At 46.4% G+C, this 27,376-nt stretch overlaps 1 protein-coding gene across 1 annotated transcript in view; it reads left to right on the plus strand.

The window, feature by feature from the left end:
• Nucleotides 1-27,376, plus strand: part of LOC123252574 (transmembrane protein 263-like) — a 388,334-nt gene that overhangs the window by 34,975 nt on the left and 325,983 nt on the right. The window contains exon 2 of the mRNA XM_044681860.1: nt 2,451-2,541. Within this exon, the coding sequence (XP_044537795.1) occupies nt 2,451-2,541 (91 nt within the window). The remainder of the gene's footprint in view (nt 1-2,450; nt 2,542-27,376) is intronic.

Consider the following 27,376-nt stretch of genomic DNA (forward strand, 5'->3'; position numbering starts at 1 on the left):
CTCTCTCTCTCTCTCTCTCTCTCTCTCTCTCTCTCTCTCTCTCTCTCTCTCTCTCCTTCTCTCCCTCTGTCTCTCTTCCGCTCTGTCTGTCCCTCCCTCTCCTCTATCTGCCTCTCTCTCTTTCCCTCCCTCTCTCCTTTCTTTCTCTCCCTTTCTTTGTCTCTTTAGGTCTCTGTCCCTCTGTCTTTTGTCTTTCTCTCTCCCTCTCTTTCTCTCTCTCCTCCTTTCTGTCTCCATCTCTCTCCCTTTCTTTCTTGTCTCTGTCTCTCCCTCTCTGTCTTTCTCTATATATCTTTTTTCTCTCTTCTCTCCCCTTTTTCTTTCTCTATTCCTCCCTCTTACCCCACAACATATATACTTAAGGTTTGCCTCTGCCAAACCCTTAAAGCTCTGTTGAAAAGGAGACCATTATTTGTGATTCAGAACAAAGCAAGGAGAACAATGGAGGTAGGAGGCATCTTCCCAGGGGACAGACAAATCTGGTAAGGAGCTGTCTCTGACATGCTCTTCCCCTTTTGGCCTTGACCTGCCCACCTCTTTCCCATTTGCTCTCATTTAGACTGAAGTAGTTATCAAGTTCTCCAGATAACAAAATCTCCAATTTTACAACCAAGTCAGGTTCCTAGATTTGCAGGCACCAATTACGTGCTCTCTCTCGGACCAATTAAATTTGCAGGTGCGATAATTTCAGCATCAACAGTCTAAGGTTATCTCAGAAGATATTTTCATGAAATATTTATAAGAGTCTCTGGGAATGTTAACCCCTTCGGCTAGCACACTTCCATGGAGCCAGGGTGTCTGACGAGCAGAAAAGTGACTCTCCAAGGGTGTCAGTCCACAGTGATGTCGCTGTAAGAGTTCTACATCAGGCATCAGAGCCAGGCAAAAGGACTGAGGACGGGGTGGCAAGGTTAGACACCACTCTGTAGAAAAACCTTTGAAAAATCCCTGGAATTAGGCTCCTTGAAGCTTTGCCCCTTTCTTCTCAATTCTCTGAACCAGGCTATAAAATAGCACCATAGGGATTGCAATGTTGGATCAGACTATTGGGAGATGGAGAAAAGAAATCAGGGCACAAGATCTGGATTCCAGTCCTACTAAGCCAGTGAGCCTTCCCTAAAGACCTCTGATGCTGCATCATGGATGAGGAGGAGATCTCCAGGACTGGTGGATCTTGTGAACCTGGAAAGGCTTCTGGTGATGGACAGATAGACAATCTGTTGATGGGCTCCTAAACAGTAGAGCAGGGCATTATCTAGGTGGGCAGAGGGAGCCATTCAGCCAATCAAATCCTCATTCTTTAGAAGTACTGACTGACATTACAAAATGTTTTCCTCACAGCCAGCTGTAACTAAGCTTTTTAGGCACCTGACTTCTCTGGGCCTTCTCTAAAGTGAGAGGGTTAGATAAGAGCTCTTAAAGTGGCAGCTTTAATAATCTGTGGTTTGTGTTCTAAGATCCCTTCAGGACTAAGGTGTTAGGGAGTGAGGCATAGCAGAAAAGAGCCCTAGATTTGGAGTCCAAAGTCCTGGGTTCAAATCTCAGCTCTGTTTCTCGGGGCCTAAATGACCACTGAATCCCTCTAGTCCTCAGTTTTCATTATCTGTAAAATGAGATGGTAGGGCCAGAAGACCTTTAAAGGAAGGGATTCTTCACCTGGTGTGACCTAGATCTTCTGGTAGTCAGTCTGGGAAAGCTTAGGGAACCCTGCTCGGGACAATGTTTTTAAATGCATAAAATAAAACACATGGGATTACAAAAGAAACCAGTCATATTGAAATACAATTATACTTTTTTTTTAAGTTTACAGACCTCAGTTTAAGGTTAAGAACCCCTACTCTGAAGTCTTATTAAAATATGGATCTTGGGATTCTGTGGTCCATCTTCATGGTTTATCACCCTTTAGGGTTCTAACAGAAGAGTAATGGGTTCAAATTCTAAATCCTATGTTCTTACTGTCTCTTGAACTATAAAGAGGATTTTTTTTTTTTAGGAGGCAGCTAGGTAGCACAATAGATAAGAGCATTGAGCCTCGAGGGAGGAAGATCTCAGTTCAAATCCAGCCTCAAACACAAACTAGCTGTGTGACCATGGGCAAGTCACTTAACCTCTGTCTCAGTTTCCTGACCTCTAAAATAGGGCTCATAATTAGAACCCACAATTAGAACCCACCTTGAAGGGTTGTTGCAAGGATTAAATGACATCACTATAAAGTGCTTAGTACATAGTATTATTATTATTGTTATTATTATTAATTATCTTAGTTGGTATTGAGTTGGTGTTTTCTCTGGATCCCAGAATCCACTGCTAGAAGGTACTTCTGTAGTGTGTCCAATACTGGAGACAAGACTGAAGTGATGCCCCAAGGATGACAAAGAAGTTGGCAGACTGTGCCGCAGGCCAAAGCCTGGGCACCTTCCTTGTCCTCACCACTATTTTCTTTCCTGTAGGAGCAGAGCCTGGATGAAGAGATGGTAGAAGAAAATATGGAGACCCCAGTGGAAGAGCTGCCACCATACCTGCGAGAGGATCCCCCTGAAGGTACCGTGCCGGGGCCTCTCTCGCCCTCCCGGGAGGGGGACCCCTTCTCCTCTCTGTATTTGCCAATGACCTTCTGCATAGGCTGCCGATGGGGGTGGGAAGGCTCCGAGAGCCCATCAGGGGCTCCCTCGCCCACAGCAGGGTGACAGCGTGTACCCGTCAGCTCCCAGGCGTCACTTGGGTTTAAGGAAAGTGGCAGCTGCCAGCAGCCTGGGACAGGCACACGTGGCACCTTGTCATGTTGGAAATGTAGTTTGTATTTGGGAAAATCAGGGGTTTTAATTAAAAGCAATTATGTCTGAGCCTCCTGTCACACGGCTTGTCGTCCTTGACAGAGTTAAACAGAGTCGAAGCTGTTGGGGAGAAGGGAGGGCAGCAGAGTCATTCCCACCGAGCCCTGTGCCTGGTGTATCATCCCCTTTCTGGCTCTGAGATCCCTGGTTCTGACTCATGCTGCCCACACTGCCCTGGTTCCTTCTGCACTTTTGGATTAGACTCTTTCCCTTTGTTAGGTGATTGCCAAGGGGTAGGTGGACCATTCCATGATGACTGATGCACTGCCATTCCCTTCTCCCCGTCCCCACCTTGGCCCCTTCTATTTTTCTTTTTTGAAAGTTGTTCCTAGGCAAGAAGGGAAATTACAAGTGGTGGTGTCAGAAGGAGGGCACACCTGCGCCTCTCCCTTGTTAAGAAGCCCTGTCTCCCACGGCAGGGTTTCTGCAAAGAGCAGTGGATGGCTCCAGATGTTGCTTGGGTGTCCCCCACAATCCCCTGTGGAGCAGGGCAGAACTTCAGCATGGAGTTGGAAGGAGAAGAGAGTTGGAAGAGAAGAGAAGGGACCCTCTGAGACGGGTCCCTCATGTGAGGGATATCCTGATGCCTTATCAGATAGCCAGTGTTCTCTTGAGCATTTAGTCTCCCTCCCTATACCATGAGCTTTCAGAGGGTGAGGATGGTGTCTGGTGGCTTCAGAAAAATACCTCAACAAGCATTTATTAAGTCCCCGCTGTGCCCAACACTGTGCTAGGCTCTGGGGATACAAGAATAAAACAATCTCTCTTCAGGGAAAAGGGAAAAGAATTTATGTTCCAAAATCTTGATAGTGTCTCTCTTTGGGGTGGCAAAGAATTGGAGATTGAAGGGATGCCCATGAATTGGGGAATGGCTGAACAAAACCAAATCAGAAAATCTCTCATCCCAGGGAACTTCCATTCTCAGGAGGGAGACAACAAGCACACACAGGTCTGCGTGTATAAGTGTGTCTATATTCAGGCATGTATATCCATGTACATGTACATGTATAGGTAACGTGGATGTGTGGTTAGATGGTGCCCAACGGCATCCTCTAGGAAGAGAGGAACTCCATGGGGCCCAGGTCAGGAGGAGGGAGCTCATGCCAGGCCTGGGCAAAGTCACGGATACCAGAGATGGATGGTGTGGTGTGAGGGACGGAGAAGGCTAGCCTGGCTGTCACAGGCTAGATGGTAGGTTGGAGCCTGGTCATGAGGGCTTCAAAGACTGTACAGGAAGTCTCTATTTTATTGTAGAGGGAAAAGGGGGTGACCTAGTAGAGGAGAGACATGGGCAGATCTGGGCTCAAAACGTTTATTTGGCACCTACTGTGTGTAAGCACCAGGGACACAAGGGAAGGGGAAAGACAGTCCCTGCTCTGGAGCAGCTCACAGTCTAAGGGGGACAACATGCAAAGGGCTACAGACAGATAAGCTAGAGGCAGGATGACTTGGAAACAATCCACAAGGAGAGGGCACTAGAATGAAGGGGGGTGCTTATGGAGGGAGGCTGTTAGCTGGGGCTTGAAGGAAGCCGGGCAATCCAAGAGGCAGAGGGGAGGAGGGAGAGCGTTCCAGTCTGGTGGCCGGCCAGGGAAAATGCCCAGGAGGAGGGAGACGCAGCGTCTTGTTCAGGGAACAGTAAGTAGGCCAGTGACACAAGACTGCAGACTATGTCAGGGAGCGTAAGGTGTTCAGAGCCTGGAACGGTGGGGGCTGTCAAACCCAGGATTTTAGGGGGCCACTGGAGTCTGTTGGGGTGAGGGGGAAGGGAAGGGGATCACACTTGCTCTCAATTAAGGAATATCTTGCAACAGCTGAGTGGAGGAGGGACCAGACCTGAGGCAGGCAGCCCCACCAGGAGGCTAAGATATGAGGGGATGAGGGCCAGCACCAAGGGGCTGATATGGGGTGGAGGTGAGGTCAATGGGCCTTGGCAGCAGATTGGATATGGGGATGGGAGATAGTGAGGAGTCTGGGATGGCTCCTGGCTTGTGAGCCTGAGGGCCTGACTGTAATAGGGAGGGTAGGGGGAAGACAGGGAGCTATTTTGGGACATAGTGAATGGAAGATGCCTGCTGGCGCCAGACGTGTGGGATGGGATGAGGGCCTTAAGTAAGATGGTGAGTACAAAGAAGGGGTCCTCTGGGAGAGATGCTAGTTGTGACCAATGCTCTAAGTCTGAGACAAGCAGCATGGTGGGAAATGGCTGGGCTTCACCTTTTTCAGCAGTGGGAGGACTCTAACTTGAGCGGACTGACTCCATCAAACAACGGATCTTGGTCCTCATAACCATTCCTAGTTTTTTAGGGATGTGTGTCACGGTGGCTTTAGCTCTGGACCAGAGTAGGGAAGATTCCCACCATTACAAGGCTCAACCACCCCAAACCAGCCTCAGGTTACCCTCTAGGATTGTAAAAACCATGATTTCTAGAAGGTTGACCAACCAATTGTAGGCTTTTTGGATTACACACCACATTCTCCACTGCAAGCCTGTGAAGTTCATAGACAAGCCTTCATTGTAGCAGTATGAAAGCTGTGCCTCAAAGGGAGGCTGGATCCTTACCCAGAATTACTAGCCTCACAAGCCTGTACACAAATGGTATCTCGGAGCTGGCTCTTAATCCAGTACGCTCTTGCTGCTTGCTTACTCCCTTTTTCTGGGCCACCATTTTCTCATCAGTGAAATTGAGAGGTTGGACCAGATTGGAAGATCTTTGAGATCCCTTCCAACCAAATCCACACACCTGAACTGACCACCCATTACCTTCAGAATGGCAAGTCCCACCTTCCAGCCACATCTTGGAGAGGAAGCTTGTGTCCTGGGAAGAGCATTGAGTCCCAAATTAGAAAACCTGAATCTGCTGCTTACCAATACCAGATTGTTCTTAGTAGTTACTTCATCTGTGTGAAGATCAGTTTTCTTATCTTTAAAAATGGGAATAAAAACACTTGCACTGACCACCTCCTTTGGAGTCAGTATAATCAGGGTTCAAATCCCATCACAGGCACTACTAGCTATGTGATTATGGGGAAGGTCACTTCATCTCCCTGGACCTCAGTGTCCTTATCTGTAAAATGCAGAGGTTGGACTTGATGGCCTTTAAAGTCCCTTCTAGCTCTAAATATATGATCATATTTACATACAGTAAAGCTAGGAGAATGGGACTGACTTCACTGACTTCCTCAAGTCTCTTCCTCCTCCCCCTTCTCTCCTACTAGAGGCACCTTCAACAACACTTGCCTTCAGGAAAAGCTCTTCTATCAGTCATGTGCACCTTAGTGTGAATTGAAGTCACCTTTTTCTCCTCCCAAAAGGAGATCTGAATTTCAAGTCAGATCTCTCACAGAGAACAAAGCCTTCCATTCTAGAATTTAAAAAAAAAAGTTCTTGCTTTTTGAAATGAGGAGTCCTTCCCCTGCCCCAGAAAGCCAACCAACTGTTATCTTCCTCTCACCTTCGCTGACTCCCAGGAATGCCAGCTATGTGGACTTCCATCTCAGGTCACCTTTTAAATTTGGTTCTGACTCTTCCTGGACTTTAATAGGGAGTGGGAGGGAGAATAAAATAAATCTGCAGGGATTCAGTAAAACCTCATTAATTCAAACTCCAGGAAATGTGGAATTTTTAGATAATCTGGGCATTTCTTTTTGCCTACTATCTATGGGGAAAAAAGTTTTGCAGAGCAAATCAATCATGTAAACAAGAAAGCAGCTTAGCCTCCTTTAGAACAAAGATCAGCAGATGCCTGACAGAGTGAAAAGGGCAGAGGAATTGGTGTCAGGAGTCCTAGCCCTGTAACTCCAGAACAGCATGACCTTGGACAAGTCTCCTCCCTAGACCTAAGGAATGATTCTGAAAGCAGATGATCTGAAAGCAGAATTTTAAGGATCCACATGCATTTAAACAAGAGAAATGATCTGGATTTGAGGCAGTTCTTGGTTTAGATGATTTGAGGGACTCCCACCCTGAAACATGAAATGCTATCTCCCTTCTCCTTTAAGTTCCAAACAGATTATCACTCAAAACTGGGCAGAGCCATGCCCATTATTAGTGGAAGGGACAAGGATGGTGATCACCCAGCAGAGGAACCTGAGAAGGCATAGGTGGGCAAAGTGGGAGAACGGAGAGAGCAGTATCCCGAAAGCTGAGGGTTGTCATTAATATCAAAAGCTTCAGAGAGGTCAAGAAGGATAAGGGTGGGTGAAAGCTAGTGGATTTGGTTGTTGAGGCGTCATTGGTGATCCTAGAGAGCAATTTCAATGATGGTTGGGGTGAATTCCAGATTGAAAGAGACTAAAAGGCCAGTGGGATGTAAGGAAATGATATTAAGGAGAGTAGACGATCCATTCTAGAGATTTTGATGGTGAGGAGGTGAGATGGGCAAAGACAGTCCAAGGGAAAGGGTGCTGGTGGTTTTTGTTTTATTTTGAAGGATAGAGAGACCCACCATGTTTGTCTGTGCAAATTGGCTTGGGACTTAGTGGGTTTCCTCCAACTTATGGTCTTTATACTATGACTAAGATAAATTGTAGAAGGGATTCCTTTTCTAATTCAGGCTGGCCTAGAGAGCCACTGAGGCACCTTCTCACTTTGGTGTTTACTCTATCCCCCTTGTTTTATTTTTTTATTTTTTTAAAACCCTTACCTTTCATCCTAGAATCAATGCCGTGTATTTGTTCCAAGGCAGAAGAGGGATAAAGTCCAGGCAATGGAGGTTAAATGACTTGCCCAGAGTCACATAGCTAGGAAGTGTGAGAGGCCAAATTTGAACCTAAGACATCCCATCTCTAGGCCTGGCTCTCAATCCACTGAGCCACCTAGATGCCCCCTCCCCTTGGTTTTAGAGATTGATCCCAGCCAGATGAAGCCTGAGCCCGAGGCCATACACATAGGCCTAGAAGTTAGATCTTCAAATTACAAATCCAAAATTCTCACACTTCCACACAGCCTCCCACCAATAAGAGTCCAGCTTTGTATAACAATGAGCATTTCATGACTAGAATCCCTCACCTGATCCTCACAATAGCCCTGTTTCATTATGAATTCCATTTTATACAGGAGGAACCTGCAGGACAGAGAGTTTAGTGTGTCCGAAGTCTCTCAGCAATTAGATGGTAGAGCGGAGAGTTTTCCCAAGGTTGGAAAGCGTGCTAATCTAGGATTCTCGGTTCTGGGTTTGAGTTCTTGGGCCATTTTGCTTATCCAAATCTCTATGTCCTTATATAATAGGCATAAAAAAGATTTGCTCCACCCTCTAGAAACCCCCCATCATGCAGGGATTGAACCCCCTGCCTTCTCTCTTCCTCATCATTGGCCAGGGGAGTCCATCCTTAAGAATGCCTGGTGCTGCCCAGGGCCTGGCCTTTCCTCAAGCACCTCAAGGAAGTCTGGATCCTTCTGCATTACTGCTGTCTGGGGCTTCTAGAAGCTGGCCGGGCAGGGGCATCCCTCCAAGCCTCCATCTGGCCCATGCAAGCATGCTTTCCTTCCCTTGGGAAAGTAAAAGCAGATGGGCCTGTTCCCAAAAGGTCCAAATACCTTTGTTGGTCGAAGGCCAGAGACCTTGAAAGGGGTGGGAGATCTCCTGGGCCTGAGAAGCTAGAACAAGGCTCCAAGCTATGCATCAGAGAAGCTTCTGACATCTTGGACTTGGGGCCAAGGTGGGAGGGGACTGAGGGAGCCCTTTATCTGCCTGAGATGAGTTTAAAGGGTTGGAAGGGATCCTTTAAACTCCCAGAGACCCAGAGACCATCCATGCAGGTGGATGCCATCTTTTTGTGTGTCATAGACCCCTCTGGCAGAACCTCAGCAGGGCGCCTGAGATGTTTGAAAATACATATCATGAAATTCCTTCAATTGCAAAGGAAATCAGTTTGAATGAAATACACTTATCTACATTTAAAAAATGTTCAGGGACCAGGTAGCAAGATATCGCCCAGGTAGCAAGGGTAAGAGCCCAGCCATAGAGAAGTCCAGGGGCTCTTAACACCACACCGGGCTGCCTTTTAAAGCTGTTAAGGATCAAAGGAGGAACAGAACAGCACTTAACTGGGGCTCCTTAGCATCCGGAGATCAAAGGCGAGCCATTAACCCATCAATAATCCCTCAAGGAAGAAATTTACAAATGGAAATTCAATGGGGAGTGGAAAAAAAAGCCCAGAAAGTGGACCAGCCTTCCCTGGAGCTGCCACGGAGTCACCCCTGGGCCTGGGATTTGAGAGCCCCTGGGGCAGAGCTCCTCTGCTGCCCAGGGGGAAAGGGAGAGTCTGAGGAAGGTAGATGAGTCCTAGAGGATAGAGCAGCAATGGTCTCAAACTCCTAAACTGCCTTCTGGTCCTGGAAGAAATTCAAACTCGAAAAACAAAACACTATTCAACAAACCCCAGTCCCCAGTGGGCCAGAACTGTTAAAAGCAGGCCAGCCTGGGGGCAGCTGGGTAGCTCAGTGGATTGAGAGCCAGGCCTAGAGACAGGAGGTCCTAGGTTCAAATCCGGCCTCAGACACTTCCCAGCTGTGTCACTTGACCCCCATTGCCCACCCTTACCACTCTTCCACCTATAAGTCAATACACAGATGTTAAGGGTTTAAAAAAAAAAAAAAAAAAAAAAAAGTAAAAAAAAAAGCAGGCCAGCCTGTTCCCCTGCCTATCTGGGGAGATTTGGGGGATGGCAGAGACATTTATAAGGTCTCACTCAATTGGATATTGGGGTTCAGGTGTCCTGAGGGAGGTGGGAGGTTTGGCTTGTGTTAGCTTAGTGAAGAATCTCAGCTTCAGAATGTTTTCCCATTTTGAGAAGCAGGGAGATATAGTACAGTCTCAGGTCCTAGTCCTGTCACTCACTGTCAGTCCCTTTGGAAGAGTCATTTCCCACCTCCAGGGCCTCAGTTTGCCTATATGTCAAATGAGAGCTTTGAATGCTAAGGAGACTTCAGGGCTAGTGTTCCAGATCTAATTTTTCTACATTCTTAGGTAACTTTCAACTCTGATATTCACTGTTCCAAATTCCCTTTCATCTCTCACTTTGTGTTTCCTGTCTTCTGAAGAGTATCACAGTGGGAAAAAGCAGGTGGAAGGGGGCCTTACTACATTATTTACCCAGCTAGCTAAGGAGCAGAGATGGGGAGCTGTTGGTCCCCAGAGCTTCGAGCCCATTGCCTTTCTGGGTTGGCAAAGCCAGACTTTGAACTCAAATCTTCTGCCCCCAAATTTAGCTTTCTTTCTCCTACATCACAGCCCTCTTTGAGTTCAGTTTAATTCTCAGTAGCCACTAAAACAAAATGCCCTGCTATCAGGGAGAGATCTCTAAGGTTCTTTTAGTAGAAGATGTCATTAACAGCTGTAATTTTTTTTTTTGCTATTTTCTTTTTATCTTGTGGTGTTTCTCCTGGTAGCATTCCCCCCTCCCTCCCCATTGAACCAGATGTTTTGCAAAAACTATAATAAATCATGGTATTGTAACAGAATCATTTTCTTGTTTCCTGGGATCTATGAATTGAAGGCACTGTCTAGTAAGCCTTAATGTAATGAGAACACAAGGGAGCCCGGAGACTCTCCAGTGCCTTCCATCTTCAGCCTTGGTCCAATATTTCACTGTTCCTCCACTACATTTTCAGTCTCAGGACAGTGAGGCAGATTCACTCTCAGCCCATAGGGGGGCTGGGGAGAAATAGGAGTGTATAAATACTCTTGGAATAAAAGATCTGTCCTAGGAGAATTACCTTTATTACCCCAAAATACTGCCATCTTTGCCTCAGCTGATGCCAAGCTCAAATTCCTGGGCATCCCCCCCAGTGTTTTTGTAGAATAACAAATCATTAAAAGAAGACATCTAGGGGGCAGCTGGGTAGCTCAGTGGATTGAGAGCCAGGCCTAGAGACGGGAGGTCCTAGGTTCAAATCTGGCCTCAGACACTTCCCAGCTGTGTGACCCTGGGCAAGTCACTTGATCCCCATTGCCTACCCTTACCACTCTTCCACCTATAAGTCAAAACACAGAAGTTAAGGGTTAAAAAAAAAAAAAAAAAAAAAAAAAAAAAAAGAAGACATCTAATGGTGGAGTAACTATCTGTTCTCGGGAATAGAGAGGAGACCTTATTCCAGTGAACACCTACCAAAATGCAGCAAGAGCCCAAGACCATCTGTAATAATGGCATTTATTCAGCTATCCAAAAAGCTGCCTCTCCTTTGGCATAATCTTCTGTCTTATATAGCAAGGCTCCATTTTTATGATCAAAACTGTGAGCTTCTCTGTGTGAAAAAAAGCAGTTGCAAAGAAATTAGTGGGGGAAATCCAGAAAGGGAACATATATTTGATGCCTCTCAAGTGCCTTTCTCCAGAGGTGTCCATTCCCTCCCGGGAACCATGGAGTTGGGGATGTTTGTTTGGGTTTTTTTCCTCCTCTCTTAACCTCACTACATTTTTACCGTTGCCCAACTTCCCAGATGGGGAAACTGAGGTATGGAGAGGTGAAAATTGCTTTTCCTTAGTCCTACAGCATCAAAGTGAGAGATCCATGGTTATCCATCAGTCAGCAACATTTATTAAGCCCCTTAATCTTTTATTTAAAAAAAAAGACACATAAATGTGGTTCGCCCCTTTGGCAAACTGGGGAAACCTATGAACCCTCTCAGAATACTGTTTTTAAATGCAAAAAATAAAGCTCTGGGGTTACATTACATCTTCCTGAGTGGATTCATTCATTCATTCATTCATTCATTCATTCATTCACTCATCCTTTCAAATAGTCAACCAGAATTGATGAGGCATTCTGGGAAGAGCAGAGGATCTGATTTTGTTCATTCACTTATTAGCAAAAGGCAGGGATTAAGTGCTTATTGTATGTAGAGTCTAGAAAATGAACAGATAAAAAGTTTAGTTAAAATTGAACATCCATCTCTGTAGGCTGGGCTTCTGGTCTTGTGAATTAGAAACTGGAAAGAGTTTGTTCCCAAATGGGTTTCTGCCATTTCCCCTTGAACCACCCGCTGGAAAGGGGAGGGTAGATGAAGCACGTGTTAATATAGCAAGTGATTTCTCAGGTGAAGATGAGGCTGGTAATAACAGAATCTTCAGTGTGACTTGGGAGATAATCTGGTGAAGTCTAAGCCTCTCATTTTACAGATGGGAAAATGAAGGCCTACAGAGGCAATGTGAGGGGTTGGACCCAATAGATGGCCGCAGAATATGGTCTTTTTGTTTACCACACAGGGAGTCAGGCTCAGAGACCCTCCTCCTCCCACTATCATCTCTTTATCTTAAAGTTATGATTCCCATGAACAAAACCCCTGGCATAAAGTGATGCTGGGAATGGTCTAGTGGAAAGATCCCTGGCTTTGGACTCTAAGGACTTGGCTCCAGAGAGACCTTAGACCTGGGAGGGACCTCAGGGAACATCTCATCCAACACCCCCATTTTACGGGTCAACAAATGGAGACCCAGAGACCAGAAGGGACAGAGACTTTCTGCTGAGGCTTGAGTGGTGCTCCCCTCAGCTGGCCTGGAGCTGGACTGTAGGGAGGATGAGCACAAAGAGCAAACAGACTTTATGTTGACCAGGGGGCATGGTTCCTGTCTTTGTGTCTCTGTGCCAGAAGACAATCGATCCCTTGTCCCAGGAATATGGCTGGCAGGAACCTTATCTGTGGCATCATTCACAAATAGACACTGAAACCCACAAGGCATCAGGGGCCTGTTTGTTGTCTTGGCACTCTAAGGGTCAGGCTCTTGGCAAGGCGGTGAAAGAGCATGTAATCCAGAGACACCAGGAATCCTGGGTTCAAATGCTGGCTCTGAGCAGCTGCCTGCTCTGCCTGGGACCTGGGACAAGTCATGTTGCTTCTCTGACCTTTAGACACAAAGCTGGCCTTCCTGCGGGAGGACAGAGCCCTGCAAGACCATCTTGGTCAGGAGGCTGTGGTCAGTGTTTGGGTGAAGGCTCCTGGTCCTGGGGAAGATGGTGCTTTATTCATTCACAAAGCATTTATGAAGTGCCGGACTGTGCCAGGGGCAGGGAATGCCCAGCCAGAGAGAGAGAGAAAGAGCCCCCTTCCTGCCCTCAGGGAGGTTACAGGCTATCAGGCCAGCCCCACTGTTTTATAGAGAGGGAAACTGAGGCCAGTCCCCCAAGTGGCACAGAGGGGTTTCCAACCCAGAGAACCCCCCCCCAGGCGGCCCCGCGCCTCTCTCCGGGCACACTGCGTTTCTAGAGGCTGCCTTGAAGCATTCAGGCGAGGGGCCTCCAGGGGATGGAGGAGAAACGTCCCGAAGGGGAAACCGGCAGCTCCGATGAAGGCAGCGGGCTGGAACGGGCTGGAACGGGCTTCCCTCCCTGGCACTGGGACTGACTAGGGAAGCCCCCGGGGAAGGATGAGGGGTGGCCGGTCTCTTTGGGGCTCCCCGGGCCTGCGGGGTCCTATGAAGGACCGCAATAAAGCCTCGCCAGGCGGTGGTTGAGTAGCGATGAAAGGGGCAAAACTGGAGCCCAGACGCCCACTCCAGCCTCTGGCCCGGGACCGGAGTCCTCCGACCTGCCCAGGAACTCCTCCGGCAGCCACAGGAGGGCGCCACACTCTCGCGAACCGCTGCCGTGGCTGCCTCCCCGGGGAGCCTAGGTTCAAGGCCACGGTCTGCCGGTCCAGAGCGGCGGGGCTCGGGGGCCGCGAGCTAAGCCGCGCTCTCGGGGAGCCGAGGCTCTTCTCGGGGCTCGCGTTTGCCCGCAGAGGGCGTTTCCTTGCCTTGGAAATGGCCAGCGCTTTGTTGCTCCCAGCCCAGGCTTTTCTAGCGAGAATAGCCCCGGTCAAGTTCCAATTGGGCCACAAATATCCCTTTCCCTTCCTCCTCCTCCTTCTGTGTCTGCTCCTGTGTCCTTCTCTCCTGGCATCCTTCTCTGCGGCTGCATCTGTCTGCTGCCCTACGAGAGCCCTCCCATCAGTCCTCTGTTCCTCTCGGTTTTGTTTTTGAGGCCAGGGGCTGCTTGGTTTATTTGTCCTTGGGTCTGCAGACCCGGGCACTTAGTAGGTTCCTAAATGCCTGGGAATTGGCTGGGTCTTTCTCTCTGTTTCTCAGCCTCTGCCTTCCTGTCTCCATCTTTCTGTGTCTGCTTCTAGGGCTAGTTAGTCTGTCTGTCTGTCTGTCTGTCTCTGTCTCTGTCTCTGTCTCTGTCTCTGTCTCTCTCTCTCTCTCTCTCTCTCCTCCCTCCATCCTTTTTCCTCCTCTTTCTCCCTTCTCTCTCTTCTCCCTCTGTCTGTGTCTCTGGTCTCTGTGTCTGTCTGTCTGTCTGTCTGTCTGTCTGTCTGTCTGTCTGTCTTCTCTCTCTGACTCTGTCTGTCTCTGTCCCCCTTTCTCCTCTCTTTCTTTCTTCTCTCTCTGTCTCCTCTCTTCTCTCACTGTCTCTTGTCTGTCTGTCTCTCTCTCTGTCTCTCTTCTCTCTCTGACTCTGTCTGTCTCTGTCCCCCTTTCTCCTCTCTTTCTTCTCTCTCGGTCTCTGTATCTGTCTCCTCTCTTCTCTCCCTGTCTCTTGTCTGTCTGTCTGTCTGTCTGTCTGTCTCTCTCCTTCTTTCATCTCTCTTCCTTGTAAAGTTTTCCTCTCTGCTCCTTTCCATCTCTCTGTCTGCCTCTCCCTCTGTCTTCCTTCTCTTCCATCCACCCCATTTCTCTGCAGCTGACTCTACAGCCCATTTCTTACCCCGGCATACCTGTGTGTGTAGCACACCTTGTCCTGAACTGCAACCATTCAGCGATGCTGCCTTTCTGCCCAATGATGCTATTGCCTTATAGAAGGGCAGTTTTTCCAGTCAAAGTTCTGTTTTTTCTGAGTTTGCATTTGGGGGAATTAATGGCACAGGAAGGACAAAGATCTGCTTAGCATGCCAGAGCCCCGGCTTGATGTATGTCACCTTAATGAGACACGGTTCCTCCATTCCCTCCATGGGAGGAGAAGGTCAGCATTCAATATCTACCCAGTGTCTCGAGATTAGATGTCGAGGCTCTCATCAGGCTGGCTGGTCATTTGCCTGCTCCCGTTCCCGATTTCCTGGGGAAAGCTTTACCAGGGTTGTCTGTGCTGGACTTTGCCCAGGCTGATGTTTTAGTGAGGTGGCCAGAACCAAGAGAACAAGCCATTGTCCTGTGGGCTGAACCAGCCCTGTGCCTGGGCTCACAGAAGAAGTATGAGATCCAGCCCCCAGCCAGTCTATGGAAGGAGCTAATACTAAGATGGAGCATAATGGAGAAGGCCATTAAAATCCTAGACTGTCACAACAAAAAGGGACTTCTGAGTTCATCCTGCTCAGGCCCCTCATTTTCCAGTGGAGAAGAAGGAGACGCCCAGGAAGGGTTCTCTCCTTCCCCAGGCTACTCCATTTCTAGCCAGCTCATCCTATTTCAGGCTTTCCTTCCCTAACAAACAATTAAACATTTAATACAAGAAAAAACACACTATTATACTACTTAGATTTAAAAACCAAGATTACTATTTCTAAGGCAAATAATTAGCTCCCCTATTGTTTTTCCTTTTACTCCGGCTACCCTGTACTCCACCAGATGATTTGGATTTCTGCATTTTCCAGTGTAGAATGTCTGGGGACTAGGGTGCTACCAGGAGTCCTTCATCTGGGGATTAAGGGGTAGATAGTACTTGGTCAAAGTTCAGAGTTGTAGCCAGGGTGGAGCAATCAGGACTCCATTAGCCCCAGGACATCAGGTGTGTGTGTGTGGGGGTGGGGGGGGCAGGCTTCTTTCTCCCTTGGTGCTCTTCTTATGCCTTGCCTTACCCACCTGTACCTCCTCCTTCCCTCTCCTGGCTCCCTGGAGCAGTCCATCTCTAGCCTCCACTCCCCCTACCCCAAGGCCTGGACACTGGGGGCTGAGAAAGGGAGGCCAGACTGACTAAGATGGACAAGAGGGGACAGGAGCATTGCTGATTGAGTTTGGAGAAAAGAATGCTGGGTGAAGAGTTAAGGTTGGAATTCTAGTTCGGCCATCTACCATTTGGGCAACTTGGGCAAGTCATTTTATCTCCGAGGGAAATAAGGAAAGGAGAAAGCTGGACCAATGGGATGACCCAAGAGATCCTGCCAGCCCCAAATCTGGTGTGATCCTAATGGCAGTTATGACCCCCCTTCAATATTAGATGTACAGATCCAGATGGATGAAGGCTCTTGAGAAGGAAGTACTACCTTGTCTCTGGTGATATCCTGAGGCTTCACTTAGTTCACCTAAGAGTAGACCTTCCTTTATCTTTTACCCCTTACCTTCTGCCTTAGAGTCAATAGTAAACATCAGTTCCAAGGCAGAAGAATAGTAAGGGCTAGGCAATGGAAGTCAAGTGACTGGCCCAGGGTCACACAGGTAGGAAGTGTCTGAAGCCAGATTTGAACCCCAGGTTCTTCCAACTCCCGACCTGAACCTCTATCCACTGTGTTTTAAAACTAAGTCAATATATAGTCTGGCCCACAAGGATTCTTACATTAGGCTCAACAACCCCTATTTCTATTGGAATTGGACATCGCTGTTTCCATATCATGTCTTGTATACATCCTTTTACACTCTCCCAGGCAGCACCAGAATTCTGGCCTTTATTGCCTCCCAGCTGGATTATTCCAAAGCCCCTGAATTGTTGCCCTTACCCAAGGGGCTCTGCACCCCCATCTATCCTTCACATGGCTCCCAAGTGAAGATCTGACCTTGTCACTGCCTACCACCACTCACTCAACTTCCAAGGCCTCCCTTTTCCCTCTAGATTCAAACAGAAACTTCCTTGTTCATCACTTCAAGCTCATCATGACCTGGGTCCTTTTTTTACTGTGTTCTAATCTGTCTTCCATGCAATCTGAGATCCTACTCTGCTAGCCAACATGCCATTCCTAACACACGACTCTTTGTCTCTAGCCTCCATGCCTTCACACTGGTTGTCCCTGACACCTGGCATGCCTCCTCTACTTCCTTCCACCTCTTAGAATCTCCCCTCCTAGACACCTTCTACAAGAAGCCTTTTTCCTAAAAAAAAAAAAAAAATTAAGGAAGGGGATTGGCCCATAAGACCTCGGACGTGCCCTTCAGCTCCAGAACCCAAATCCTAGGAATCTGTGATAAATCCAAGATTAATTTGGTGAGGAGGAGAAGGAAATTGGTGCCTGGGGAAGAAGAGATGATGATCAGGCTACTAGAGACAAGGGCTCAGAAATGAGAAGCTAACTGCTTTTTTACACTTTTGAGACATACTGTAGAATCCATGGGAGCTAGCTTCTATTTTCTTTGGAACAGAGTTTGTGGAATTCCTGGTGACCAGTAATAGAAGTCTGATAGACAGAAAAAAAGCATTGATTTAGGGCTACAAGAGAACCTCAGAGGCTGTCCAGGGCAACCCCCTCATTTTATACATGAGGAAAATGAAGCCTGGAGAGATTAATCCAAGGTCACACAGGTTGTAAGTAGCAGAGGTGGGAGGATTTGAACCCAGGTCCTTTGTCTACAGATCTAGCTTTCTTTTCATGGTACCACATTAAGCAAAGAGCCTGGACAGTGTTTAGAGGAAACAGTCTGGGGTTCTAGCTCTCTCTCCTCTCTCCAGAGATCCCTTTTATGGAGGGTTTGCCCGATTTACATTCAGTCACATCCATTTGTAAGCTGGCTCCCAAAGGCTCAAACAACGTGCATCTGAGATGAAGTCCAGCTCTGGAAACCATTGCAATTGTCAAATAGCAAACCCAGACCTTGGGAGTATATGGGGTTCAGGGGACCAAGTGGTGGGACCTGAAGGTGGGTTGAAAGGGAAGGCTGGAAATATGGGAGTGGGGAAACCTAAGATGTCTAGGACCTCAAAGGTAAGGGGCTGGGCTTGGGTCCTTACCCCACAGACAGTGGGGAACTGGAGCAGGCTCTCTGCCTGAGAAATGGGGGATTTGGGAGCTGTTTTTTAGATCAGTGTCCACAGGCAGCCTGGACTGGTTCCTGGGTGATGAAGTAGTGGAACTTCTCCCTGGTGAGGTTTTCCTTTGGATTCATCAGGCCAACCCCTTCTCTCTCCATCCCCTTTCCCCTCCTCCTCCTCCTCCTCTTCTTCTTCCTCCTCCTCCTCCTCCTCCTCTTGCCTTTTCCCTTTGGGATAAAACTCAAGTTGAACTGGAAATTATTCAGCTCTTAGATCTGGCCTCTCACATGCTCTGATTTTTCTCCTTCCCAAACAAAAGGCTGGTCGATAAGGGGCCTATTAAAGAGGGGGATACTAATTTTCTAATAAACAGCACAGACTGAATAAGACCTGAACAATGGGAGGAAATCAGAGGATTAGTTTTTTTAAAAAACCAGGTTCCATCAGCCTACGTTGCCACCGTGTCATTTTCGCCACGAAAACAGCCTCATTGAAATAGGAAAATCATTAAATTGTTAGGAACAGGTATGGTTGGACGGACTGATTTAGAATTTCCTTTACAATAAGCTCCCCCAGCCTTTCTGTCTGGGCTTTATCTGCCCCTATAAAAATTCACCTTAATGCAATGCAAAAAAGCATTTATTCATCTCTTGCTGGGTACAAAGCCCTGCGGTAGGGGGAGGGAGAAACCTTTTAGAGAAAAGAAATGAGGGGGTAGAGCACAGACAGAAATGACTCTCACGTGTAATAGTAGGACTTGAGAGAGGGCCAAAATCCACGGCCAAGGGAGGCCAGAAGTTGAACCAGGAGACTAGGGGAAGGTTTCCTGGAGGAAGCGGAATTTGAGATGAATTTTAAAAGAAAGGGATTGAAAGTCAATCGGGGTGTGTGTGTGTGTGTGTGTGTGTGAAACCACTCTATGGGGACTTAGTTTCCTCATCTGTAAAATGAAGGATTGAACTAGTTAGTTCTAAAGTCCTTTGAGGGTGGAATTGTGACAATATGGACAAAAGCCCAGAAGAAGAGACTAGGGGAAACATGGTCCACAAGGAACCCCTGTTACTTAAGAGGTGGTGACAGAATTTTATATAATGACATGATGATGCTCCTAGATTTGATTATTTCATTCAACCTCATTATTTTACAAATAGGGAAACTGAGTCTGGGAGTTAAGGGACTTTTTTCAGATCACACAGAGTGAAGTGGGATTTGAACCCAGGTCCTCTGATTTCAGCTCCATGGCTTCTTCCACCCTGCTCCAATCTCTTTGCCTTCTCCCCTTCCCCTTACTCAGCTGGGGCTGAATAGCACTTGAATAATGAAACAGCTATCAGCAAAGGCATGCTTCATGGCTGAGCCCGACTGTTTTCCATAGAGACGTTCTCTGGTTTGGGATTCCAGGCCACTGATCCCGTTTGTTGAGGCTGCTGACTGCAGTGGAGCTGATCATACATTTATTTCCCTCTGTGTGTTTAACTGGCTTTGATTCCTCCCCCCCATCTCCCACCCCCAATTTCAACAGCAACAGTCAAATCTTTTAAAAACCTGAGAGCAGAGCTGGGATTTTGAATTTTAACTTCTTGTCTGCATTTCTGTGATATAAAAGCAAGGACCCCATCATGCTTAGATGCATCGTGCATGCGTGAGATACGAAACATTTTTAAAAGCCCTTGGTAGAGTGGAAAATGGCTAGCCTTGGACTCAGGAGACCGGAGTTCAAGTCCCAGCTCTGATACAGACTACCTTTGTGACCTTGAGCAAATCACTTCCCTCTCTGATCTGTTTCCTGATATATAAAATGGAAATTCTATGTTTTTATATTACCAATCTCCCAGAATTGTTGTGGGAAGCCATCAGAGAAAGGTAAGTCATCATTGTTCATAAGAGCATCTTTTAAGAGCTAATCTTCCCAGGGCTAGAGACAAGATGTCCTGGGTTCAAGTGGACCTGAGACAACTTCCTAGCTGTCACACAAGCCCCATTGCCACTCTTCTGCCTTGGAAAATTGATCCTAAAGCAGAAGGTAAGTTTTTTAACAGCTAATCTTCCTAAGATAACTAGATTAGATAGACAGATAGATCTATTGTTATCTATAGGTATATATGTCGCTTTAGATATCTGTATTTATATAGCGCACACATACAAATATATATGTGCCAGTATGCATTGGTATTCGCCATGGATGGAGGTGGCTATGCCTTCCCAACTACCCATATCAGACCCTCGAATTCATGTCTTTTTCTTCTTTGCAACTCTTGCCCATGTCTTCCCATCAGTCCCTCACTGGGAACTCCACAAAGCCCTTGACATCCCAAGGATACTAACAGAGCAAGCAGTGGTTAGTCATCCCTTCTTTACTCTTGATCAAGTGACCAAGCCATCTTTTTTTTTTCAATTATATATTTCTTTTTGAGTCCTTTATAGAAATATTAAATTCCCAGTTTGCTGGAGGGGAAGGAGGGAGACAGACAATTTGGATCTTATAATTTCAGAAAATGTATTTTGAAAATTGTTATTAAACATGATTGTGAAGTCAAATATCTTTGAATAAAATAACTAAATACAATGCAACATAGATAATGTTAATGTGTGGTTTCCCCAAGGCCATAGAAGATTCATAGAGATCTGTTTCTATTTGAATTTGAGGTCTCTGCTTGAACCCACTCTCTGTATTTCCTTGTTTGACATATAGATAACATTCCTCTCCCAGGCTGTGCTGCTCCATTGCCCTCAGGAAGATCCTCAGATTCTATTCTCCTGAATCATGGAAATACAGGCAGCACACACCAAGGCACCTATCTGTGACTCTTCTTGAAAGGAATTGTAATCCTCTCTGTAGCATAGATGAATATGGGATGCCTCTGCTTCCTTGCTTCTTACCCCTCTTTGGCCTGTTGGAGTCTGACTTTCTACTACTGCAATGACTTCCTAGATGGTTTTACTTCCTCAAAATGAAACCTATTCCAATCCATCCTCTATGTAACCACCAAAAGTTTGTCTCTGTCTATGCCACTCTCCTACTTAGTAAATTCCCGTAGCTTCCCAATATTTCTAAAATTTAATTTCTAAATTCTAAAAATTCTAAATTTCTAAAATTTAACTTTTAATTTCTAAAATTTCATTTCAAAAATCCAGAAATCTAAATTTCTCAATTTATTTTCAGACAGAAAAAAGCCCTCTACCATCTGGCCCCAACTTACATCTTTATGACACCTCCTTCTCTTTCTTGTCAAATCAGCCTTCTCATGGTTCCTCCTACCCAGGGCTGCTCTTTCAGTCCCAGAGCACTGGCATAATTGGCCATCTCCATCCTCACTCACCTCTACCTCCTAGAATCCCTAGCTTCCTTCCAGACTCCAGTCCTTCCAGTCCAAGCATCTCCTTCTACATGGAGCCTTCCCCAATCACACTTCTGCCCCCAAATCCTAGTGTCCTCCTCACCAAAATCATGTTGTATCTACTTTATAGACATATGTGCCTCTATCGATCTGTGTTCTTTTCCCAATAGAAAGTAAGCTTTTTGAGGGCAGAAATAGTTTGACTTTTGTCTTTGTGTCTACAGTACCTGACGGGACCTTCTAGGTAGGTAGCTTTTAATAAATGTTTGTTGATTGATTGATGAGTAAGTTTCCTGGGGGTTAATTGGCAAACCCATGGGCACTATGTTCCAGAGAACTGATAAGTCTATGTCACTTCTACTCTCCAGACTGACAGTTTGGGAGATTGACAGTTCAGGTTCTGTTTTTATCTCCCTCTCTCCCTCTCTCTCTCAGGAGCTCATTTCCCACCCACCCAAGACAGAAGGTCAACCAAAGAGATCGTTCGTATCCTGGCACTCTCCATAACATCTTATAAATCCATTAGTGTCTCCCCATCAGTTTGGGGGAGCCTGATAAGCTCATTATCAGGCTCAGCCTGAGATTGTCCATGAAAGGCTCAAGCCTTTGTTTTACTGAGCTAGCCAGGCTTCCTCAATGCTTCTCAATGACAGGCATTTTCTGTCAGTAGTTGATGTCACTCTCCATGAAAGTGTTGGCTTGGGGGTCTTAGCCTTTGGTTGATGTTGCCCTGAAGTCATCCTGGATGCTTAATCTACAGTCGCAACTGATGGCCTCAAAGACACAGACATTCTTTACATGCTCTTTGGCATGGATCAAGTGAACAGGAGACCAGTGACTGCCTTCCCTGCATCACCTTCTCTAACAGCATCTCTCTGGATGATGCAAAGCAAGACCTTATCAGGGAGCCTCCATTATTCTTGCTCTTAACGAGCTTCTTTGTAGTCAGTCCATTCCAAGAGCTGGAGGTCCAGGAGAGATCCTCAAAGACTTGAAGCAGACTTCTTCTGCAGCAAAACGAAGTTGAAATCTGGGGCCAGGAGCAGCCAGGTGGCTCAGGGTTTGAGAACCAGACTTAAAAATGGGAGGTCCTGGGGTTAAATCTGGCTTCAGATACTGGGCAAGTGACTTAACCCCTAATACTCTAGCCCTTACTACTCTCTAGCCTTGGAACTGATACCTAGTATTGATTCTAAGACAGAAGATAAGGCTTTCCCCCCCAAAATGGGGACTATAAGTAGGACTAGAAAAACAGGCTTGCTAGAGATGGGAAGTCCTAGGTTCAAATCTGTCCTCAGACAATTCCTAGCTGGGTGACCCTCGACAAGTGACTTCATCCCCCTTGCCTAACCCTTATCACGCTTCTGCCTTGGAACCAGTACAGAGTATTGAGTCTAAGATGGAAGGTGAGGGTTTAAAAAATTAAAAAAGAAAAATAGGATTGGTAATACCTTTGATGAATAAGAGTGTTGGTTGCCTCCAGAGTTGGCTATTTCCAGAATCACCTCTGGCCTTTCATTGGTCAGAGGTAAAAAGTTGACCACATTTTTGCTTGTTTGTTTGTTTGTTTTTCCTATTTGTTCATCTCTTCTCCAAAGTGATTTTCCTCTTTTCCTCTGTGTGTCCCAATAAAGACCCTAGAAATACATTTAAAATCTCAGTACAAAATGTTACAGATGGGAAGGGCCTTAGAACCCAGAATGTCTGAGCTGGGAGGGACCTTGGAACAAAGAAATATAGAATGCTAAAGATAAAAGTGACATTTTGCAGATGCTAACATCTGTCTACTAGTTTCCAGAATATTAGCATACAAAATATGGAGTTCCGGATGAGTGAAGCTTGGCATCAGAACCCCCAGAACCTCTATCTCTCAGAATCTTGGCTCCAAGGCCCAGCTTATTCACTTCCTCTTCTGTGAAGCCTTCCTTGATTTCCCTCAGTTGTTAATGTTCTCCCAACCTTTTCTATTATTTATCTGTGTCTGTGAAGCATCTCTCAGGAGACTAAACTTCCCGCACAGCACTCCCTCATAAAGGGCACTTCATGAATCTTTCTTTCCTCAACTATTGGACAGAAAACATTAGAGATGGAAAGTCCTTTCAAGACCACCAAGGCCAACCCCTTCATTTTACAGATGAGAAAATAGCCTCAGAGAGGAGAAGTAATGCCCCGTGTCGCTGCACCCTCCTGACCGCCCTAGGCACTTGTTAGCTATGTTCTATCTGACTCTGACTTTGTAGAGCCATTACTTTTCTAATTTGTCATTTGTTCATTTTTTTAAACATTTTTATGTCTGAATTCTCTCCCTGCCTGCAGCTTCTCTCCTACTTATTAAAAAAGCAACCAATAGGATATTAATTGGCTGCTACTTTTCAGAAAAAAAATTCCCATTTGAATAGCAGTATATTTGAAGTTCAGTAATTAGTTTTACCCTAATAATATAATATATTGTTTTATATATTTTAACAATATTAATATTCTTTAATTAAATCTATCTTAAATTAATTAGTCAATATTTATATATTTTATGTATAATAGCAATATGATATTTATAATATAAAATAATAGTTTCTAACCAGAGTCCAGGAAGGGAGAGGGCTAAAGCTTTCTGTGTGACCTTGTTCAAGTCACTTCACTTGATGGATTTTGGTGACCTTGGCTATAAAATGGGAAGGATGACCATGACCTCTCAAGTCTCTTTAAGCTCTACTGTCCAGTGATCCTAGAAAGGACTGAGGCCTGTTTTTGGTTCTCTAGTTCCCATCTCCTCAACACCCAGAGGCACATGTCCATTCATCAGAGCAGAGGATTTTGGGGGGAGCAGGAACTTTTCCCAAGGTGGCACTCTTAGCAAGTGGCAGAACTGGCACTCAAGTCTAGATCCTCTTTTTCCAAACCATGTTAGTTTAGGTCTCTTCTCCCAGTCGATTCTAGTTTGTGGCCTGATTCCTTGATCTTGGTTGGTCCTTTTATGGTACCTATTCTCCACCTTCCCACATTCTATATTCAGCCACACTTCCCCTACTCATATGTGATGTGACCTCTCCTACGTGATAGGAGAGGGCAGCCTCGGCTCTGGCTATCTCCCAAGTCCAGGATCAATCAGTCAATCAATGAAAGAACATTTATTAAGCACCTTCTATATACCAGGCACTCAGGATTCAAATACAATCAATGAGCAATAATTCCTCTTTGCAGGGAGCTTACATTCTAACAAGGAAAACAACAGTGACATATAAGTGGACACAGAATTAATATTGGGGCAGCTAAGTGGCATAGTGGATGGAGTGCTGGGCCTGGACCCATCTTCCTGAGTTCAAATCCTAGCCATGTCCTGAGCAAGTCACTTATCCCTGTTAGGTCTAGTTTCCTCATCTGTCAAATGAACTAGAGAAGGAAATAGCACACTATCTGTGTGATCCTCGGCAAGTCAGTTATCTCTGTTTGCCTCAGTTTCCTTATCATTCAAATGAGCTGGAGATGGAAAACCTCTCCAGTATCTTTGCCAAGAAAACCCCACATGGGATCACAAAGGGTTGGGCACAACTGAAATGTCTGAACAACAGCCACAGAATAAATATAAAGAGAATAAATAAAGTAGTTCAATACAGGGTTGTTTGAAAGGAAGGACAAACAGCAGGGGCTCAGGAAGGGCCGAAGGCCCAAAATGATGCTCAAGGTTGGGCTTGAAGGAAGAAAGAGACTGGAGGAGGCCGTGCTTCCTAGGAGAGAGAACATTCTGTGCCTGGGCATCAGGAGAGCCTTTCCAGAGAGCTTGAAGAGCTGGAGTGGGAGGAACAGGAGAAGGTCAGTTTGTCTTGACCACAGAATGAGCATCTCAGTGTCAGAGAGGTTGGGGCCAGGCTGAGAAGGGCTCAAATGCCAAACAGAATAGGGCAAGAGGACTGGCCCTGGGATTTCATTGGCATGAGGAACTCGCAGAGGAGGAAACCCCCTCTGCCAGTGGAGGTGGGCACCTGCTGTTAACTTGGCCTTGGAGAGATTTCTACTTTATCCTAGAGGCAATTGGATTTTTTGAAAGGGGAGGAGTGACGTGGTGGAGCTTGGGGTTTGGGAAGATCCTTCTGCAGCTGATTGAAGTGGATTTGAGAAGAGGCGAGAGATTTGGGGCAAGGAGACTACTCAGAGGCTATCACACAGCTAGGAAATGTCTGAAGCCAGATTTGAACCCAGGTCTTCCAGACTCCAGACATGGCTCTCAATCCACCTAGCCACCTAGCTGCCTCAATGGTAGTTATTGTTATTACCACCACTATGAGGTTTTTAGGACAAGAAAATGAGACCCAGGAGATTGAGCAATTTGCTGAAACCAGGTGTGCCAGCTGACTCTTTCTACCAGGACTTGTTGACAGCTTCTTTCCTCACACCTGTCCCCAGATTATCTCCCAGCCCCTTCCAGGAGAGTATTTTCCTGCTGCAGGATTCTATGACTTCATCCCTGGAGGGGTCCGGTGGAGGGTCATCAGGAGCTTCTGTGGTGGGCACCCTTCCAGTGTGAGCTGGCAAGGCAGAGGCCAGAGCCCCATCTCAGATCCTCACTAAGCTAGTCCTTGGATGCCCAGCGGATACATGGCTGGTCCCAGGGGCCTCTGGCAAAGCCTTTGGCGCTCCATAAGACTTGCTAGAACTGTCAGAGCCTTCCAGAACCCAGGCTCACCTCCACACCAAGAATGGAGGAGCTTAAAATAGGAAACCATTCAGAAATGCTCATTTGGTGCCTTTGGTGCCCTCTGTACTGTGCCAGGAAGGGGAGAAGGTACAATTCAATTAAAGAAGAATTTATTAAGCTCCTACTGTTATGGACTAAGCATTGTGCTAGGTTCCAAGTGGACCAAGATAAAAACAAATACCACCAGGGAAATCCAGTTGGTGAGTAAGTGAATAGCCTACCTTGATATAGAACTTTACAAATATTATCTCATTTGATCTTCAAAAATAGCCCTAGGAATAGGTGCTATTATTATCTCCATTTTACAGTTGGGGAAACCGAGGAAGAAGGCAGCCAAATAACTCTCCCAGGGTCACACCCCCTTCTAAGTATCTGAGGTGAGTTTTGAACTCAGTTTTGAACCAAGTACATTGCTTTATCTACTGCATCTGCCACAGAACTACCTCGGAGTTACCAAATCATTTCTCTAAGGGGTAGCAAAACAGAAGAGCACAGTGTGACTGTGGGGGCTAGGAAAGACTTCTTAGAGGAGATAACACCTGAACTGAGTCTTACAGAATCAGAGCTTCCAGGAATCAGCGGTGAGGAAGGAGGATAAGTCCAGACTTGGGCAATAGCCGAGTGGGAGACTGAGGGCTGTGCGCAGGGATTAATAGCAGGGTAAGGGGGACAGCTAGGTGGCTCAGTGCATAGAGAGCCAGGCCTAGAGATGGGAAGTGGAATAAGTATAAGGGGAGTGGAAATTCCTCTGAGACTGGCCAAGAGAGAGAACCTTTCCATGTAGGAGAAGGAAAGGGTAGCCAAGGGTTATAGCCATTCGTGGCTTCAGCAGGAAGTCAAAGGATGGAGAGAGCAGCTCCATCTTCTGATGGGGCAGGACCCTGAAGCCCTCAGTCAAGGTTACAGCTGTATTAAGTAGCAGAATGATCAGTGGCTGAGTTTTGGATCTTCCCTGGTATGTATGGCCAAACTCTTACCTACAACAGAAGCTTCATAAATACTTGGTGAATGGATCCATGAATGAATGTTGAGTATAAGGGTTGAACATTCTGGCTGTCTAACCTGATGGATTAACCTGTCAGTGGCAGGAGTAGACAAGAATAGATGGGATAAACAGGCCAGATGGAATCTCACTCGAAATGAAGGACCCAGGGACCCTCCTTCCCTCATATCAGGGTCTCCAAATCCCCTTTTGGTTGGGCACGATGGCACATGCCCATAATCCCAGCTGCCAGGGAGGTTGAGGCTGGCAGATCTCTTGAGCTCTAGAGTTCTGTAGTGGGGCTAAGCTGATTGGGTGTCCATGGAAAGGTCTACATCAATATGGGGAGCCCCTGGGTTGAGGGTTAGTGTATTGGGGCTGCCAGGTTGCCTTGGGAGGGGTAAACCAGCTGAGGTACAAAACAGAGCAGGCCCCAGCTTCCATAATGATGAGAGTGGCATCAGACCAGGGGGTCCCCCCCCCTGCGCTTGCAGTGTGGGTGAGCTAGGGAGATCTAGTCTTTTAAAAAAACAAACCAAAAAAAAAACCAACCTTCTTTTGAATTGTGACATACCTAAGGCATCTCTCTGTCTGCAGCATAACAGGGCTACTCAAAGCTCATTTGCCATTAGGGAGGAGGGTTATTTTTCACAAAAGCCCA

Source organism: Gracilinanus agilis, chromosome 6, assembly GCF_016433145.1.
Source record: "Gracilinanus agilis isolate LMUSP501 chromosome 6, AgileGrace, whole genome shotgun sequence".
Taxonomy (NCBI): domain Eukaryota; kingdom Metazoa; phylum Chordata; class Mammalia; order Didelphimorphia; family Didelphidae; genus Gracilinanus; species Gracilinanus agilis.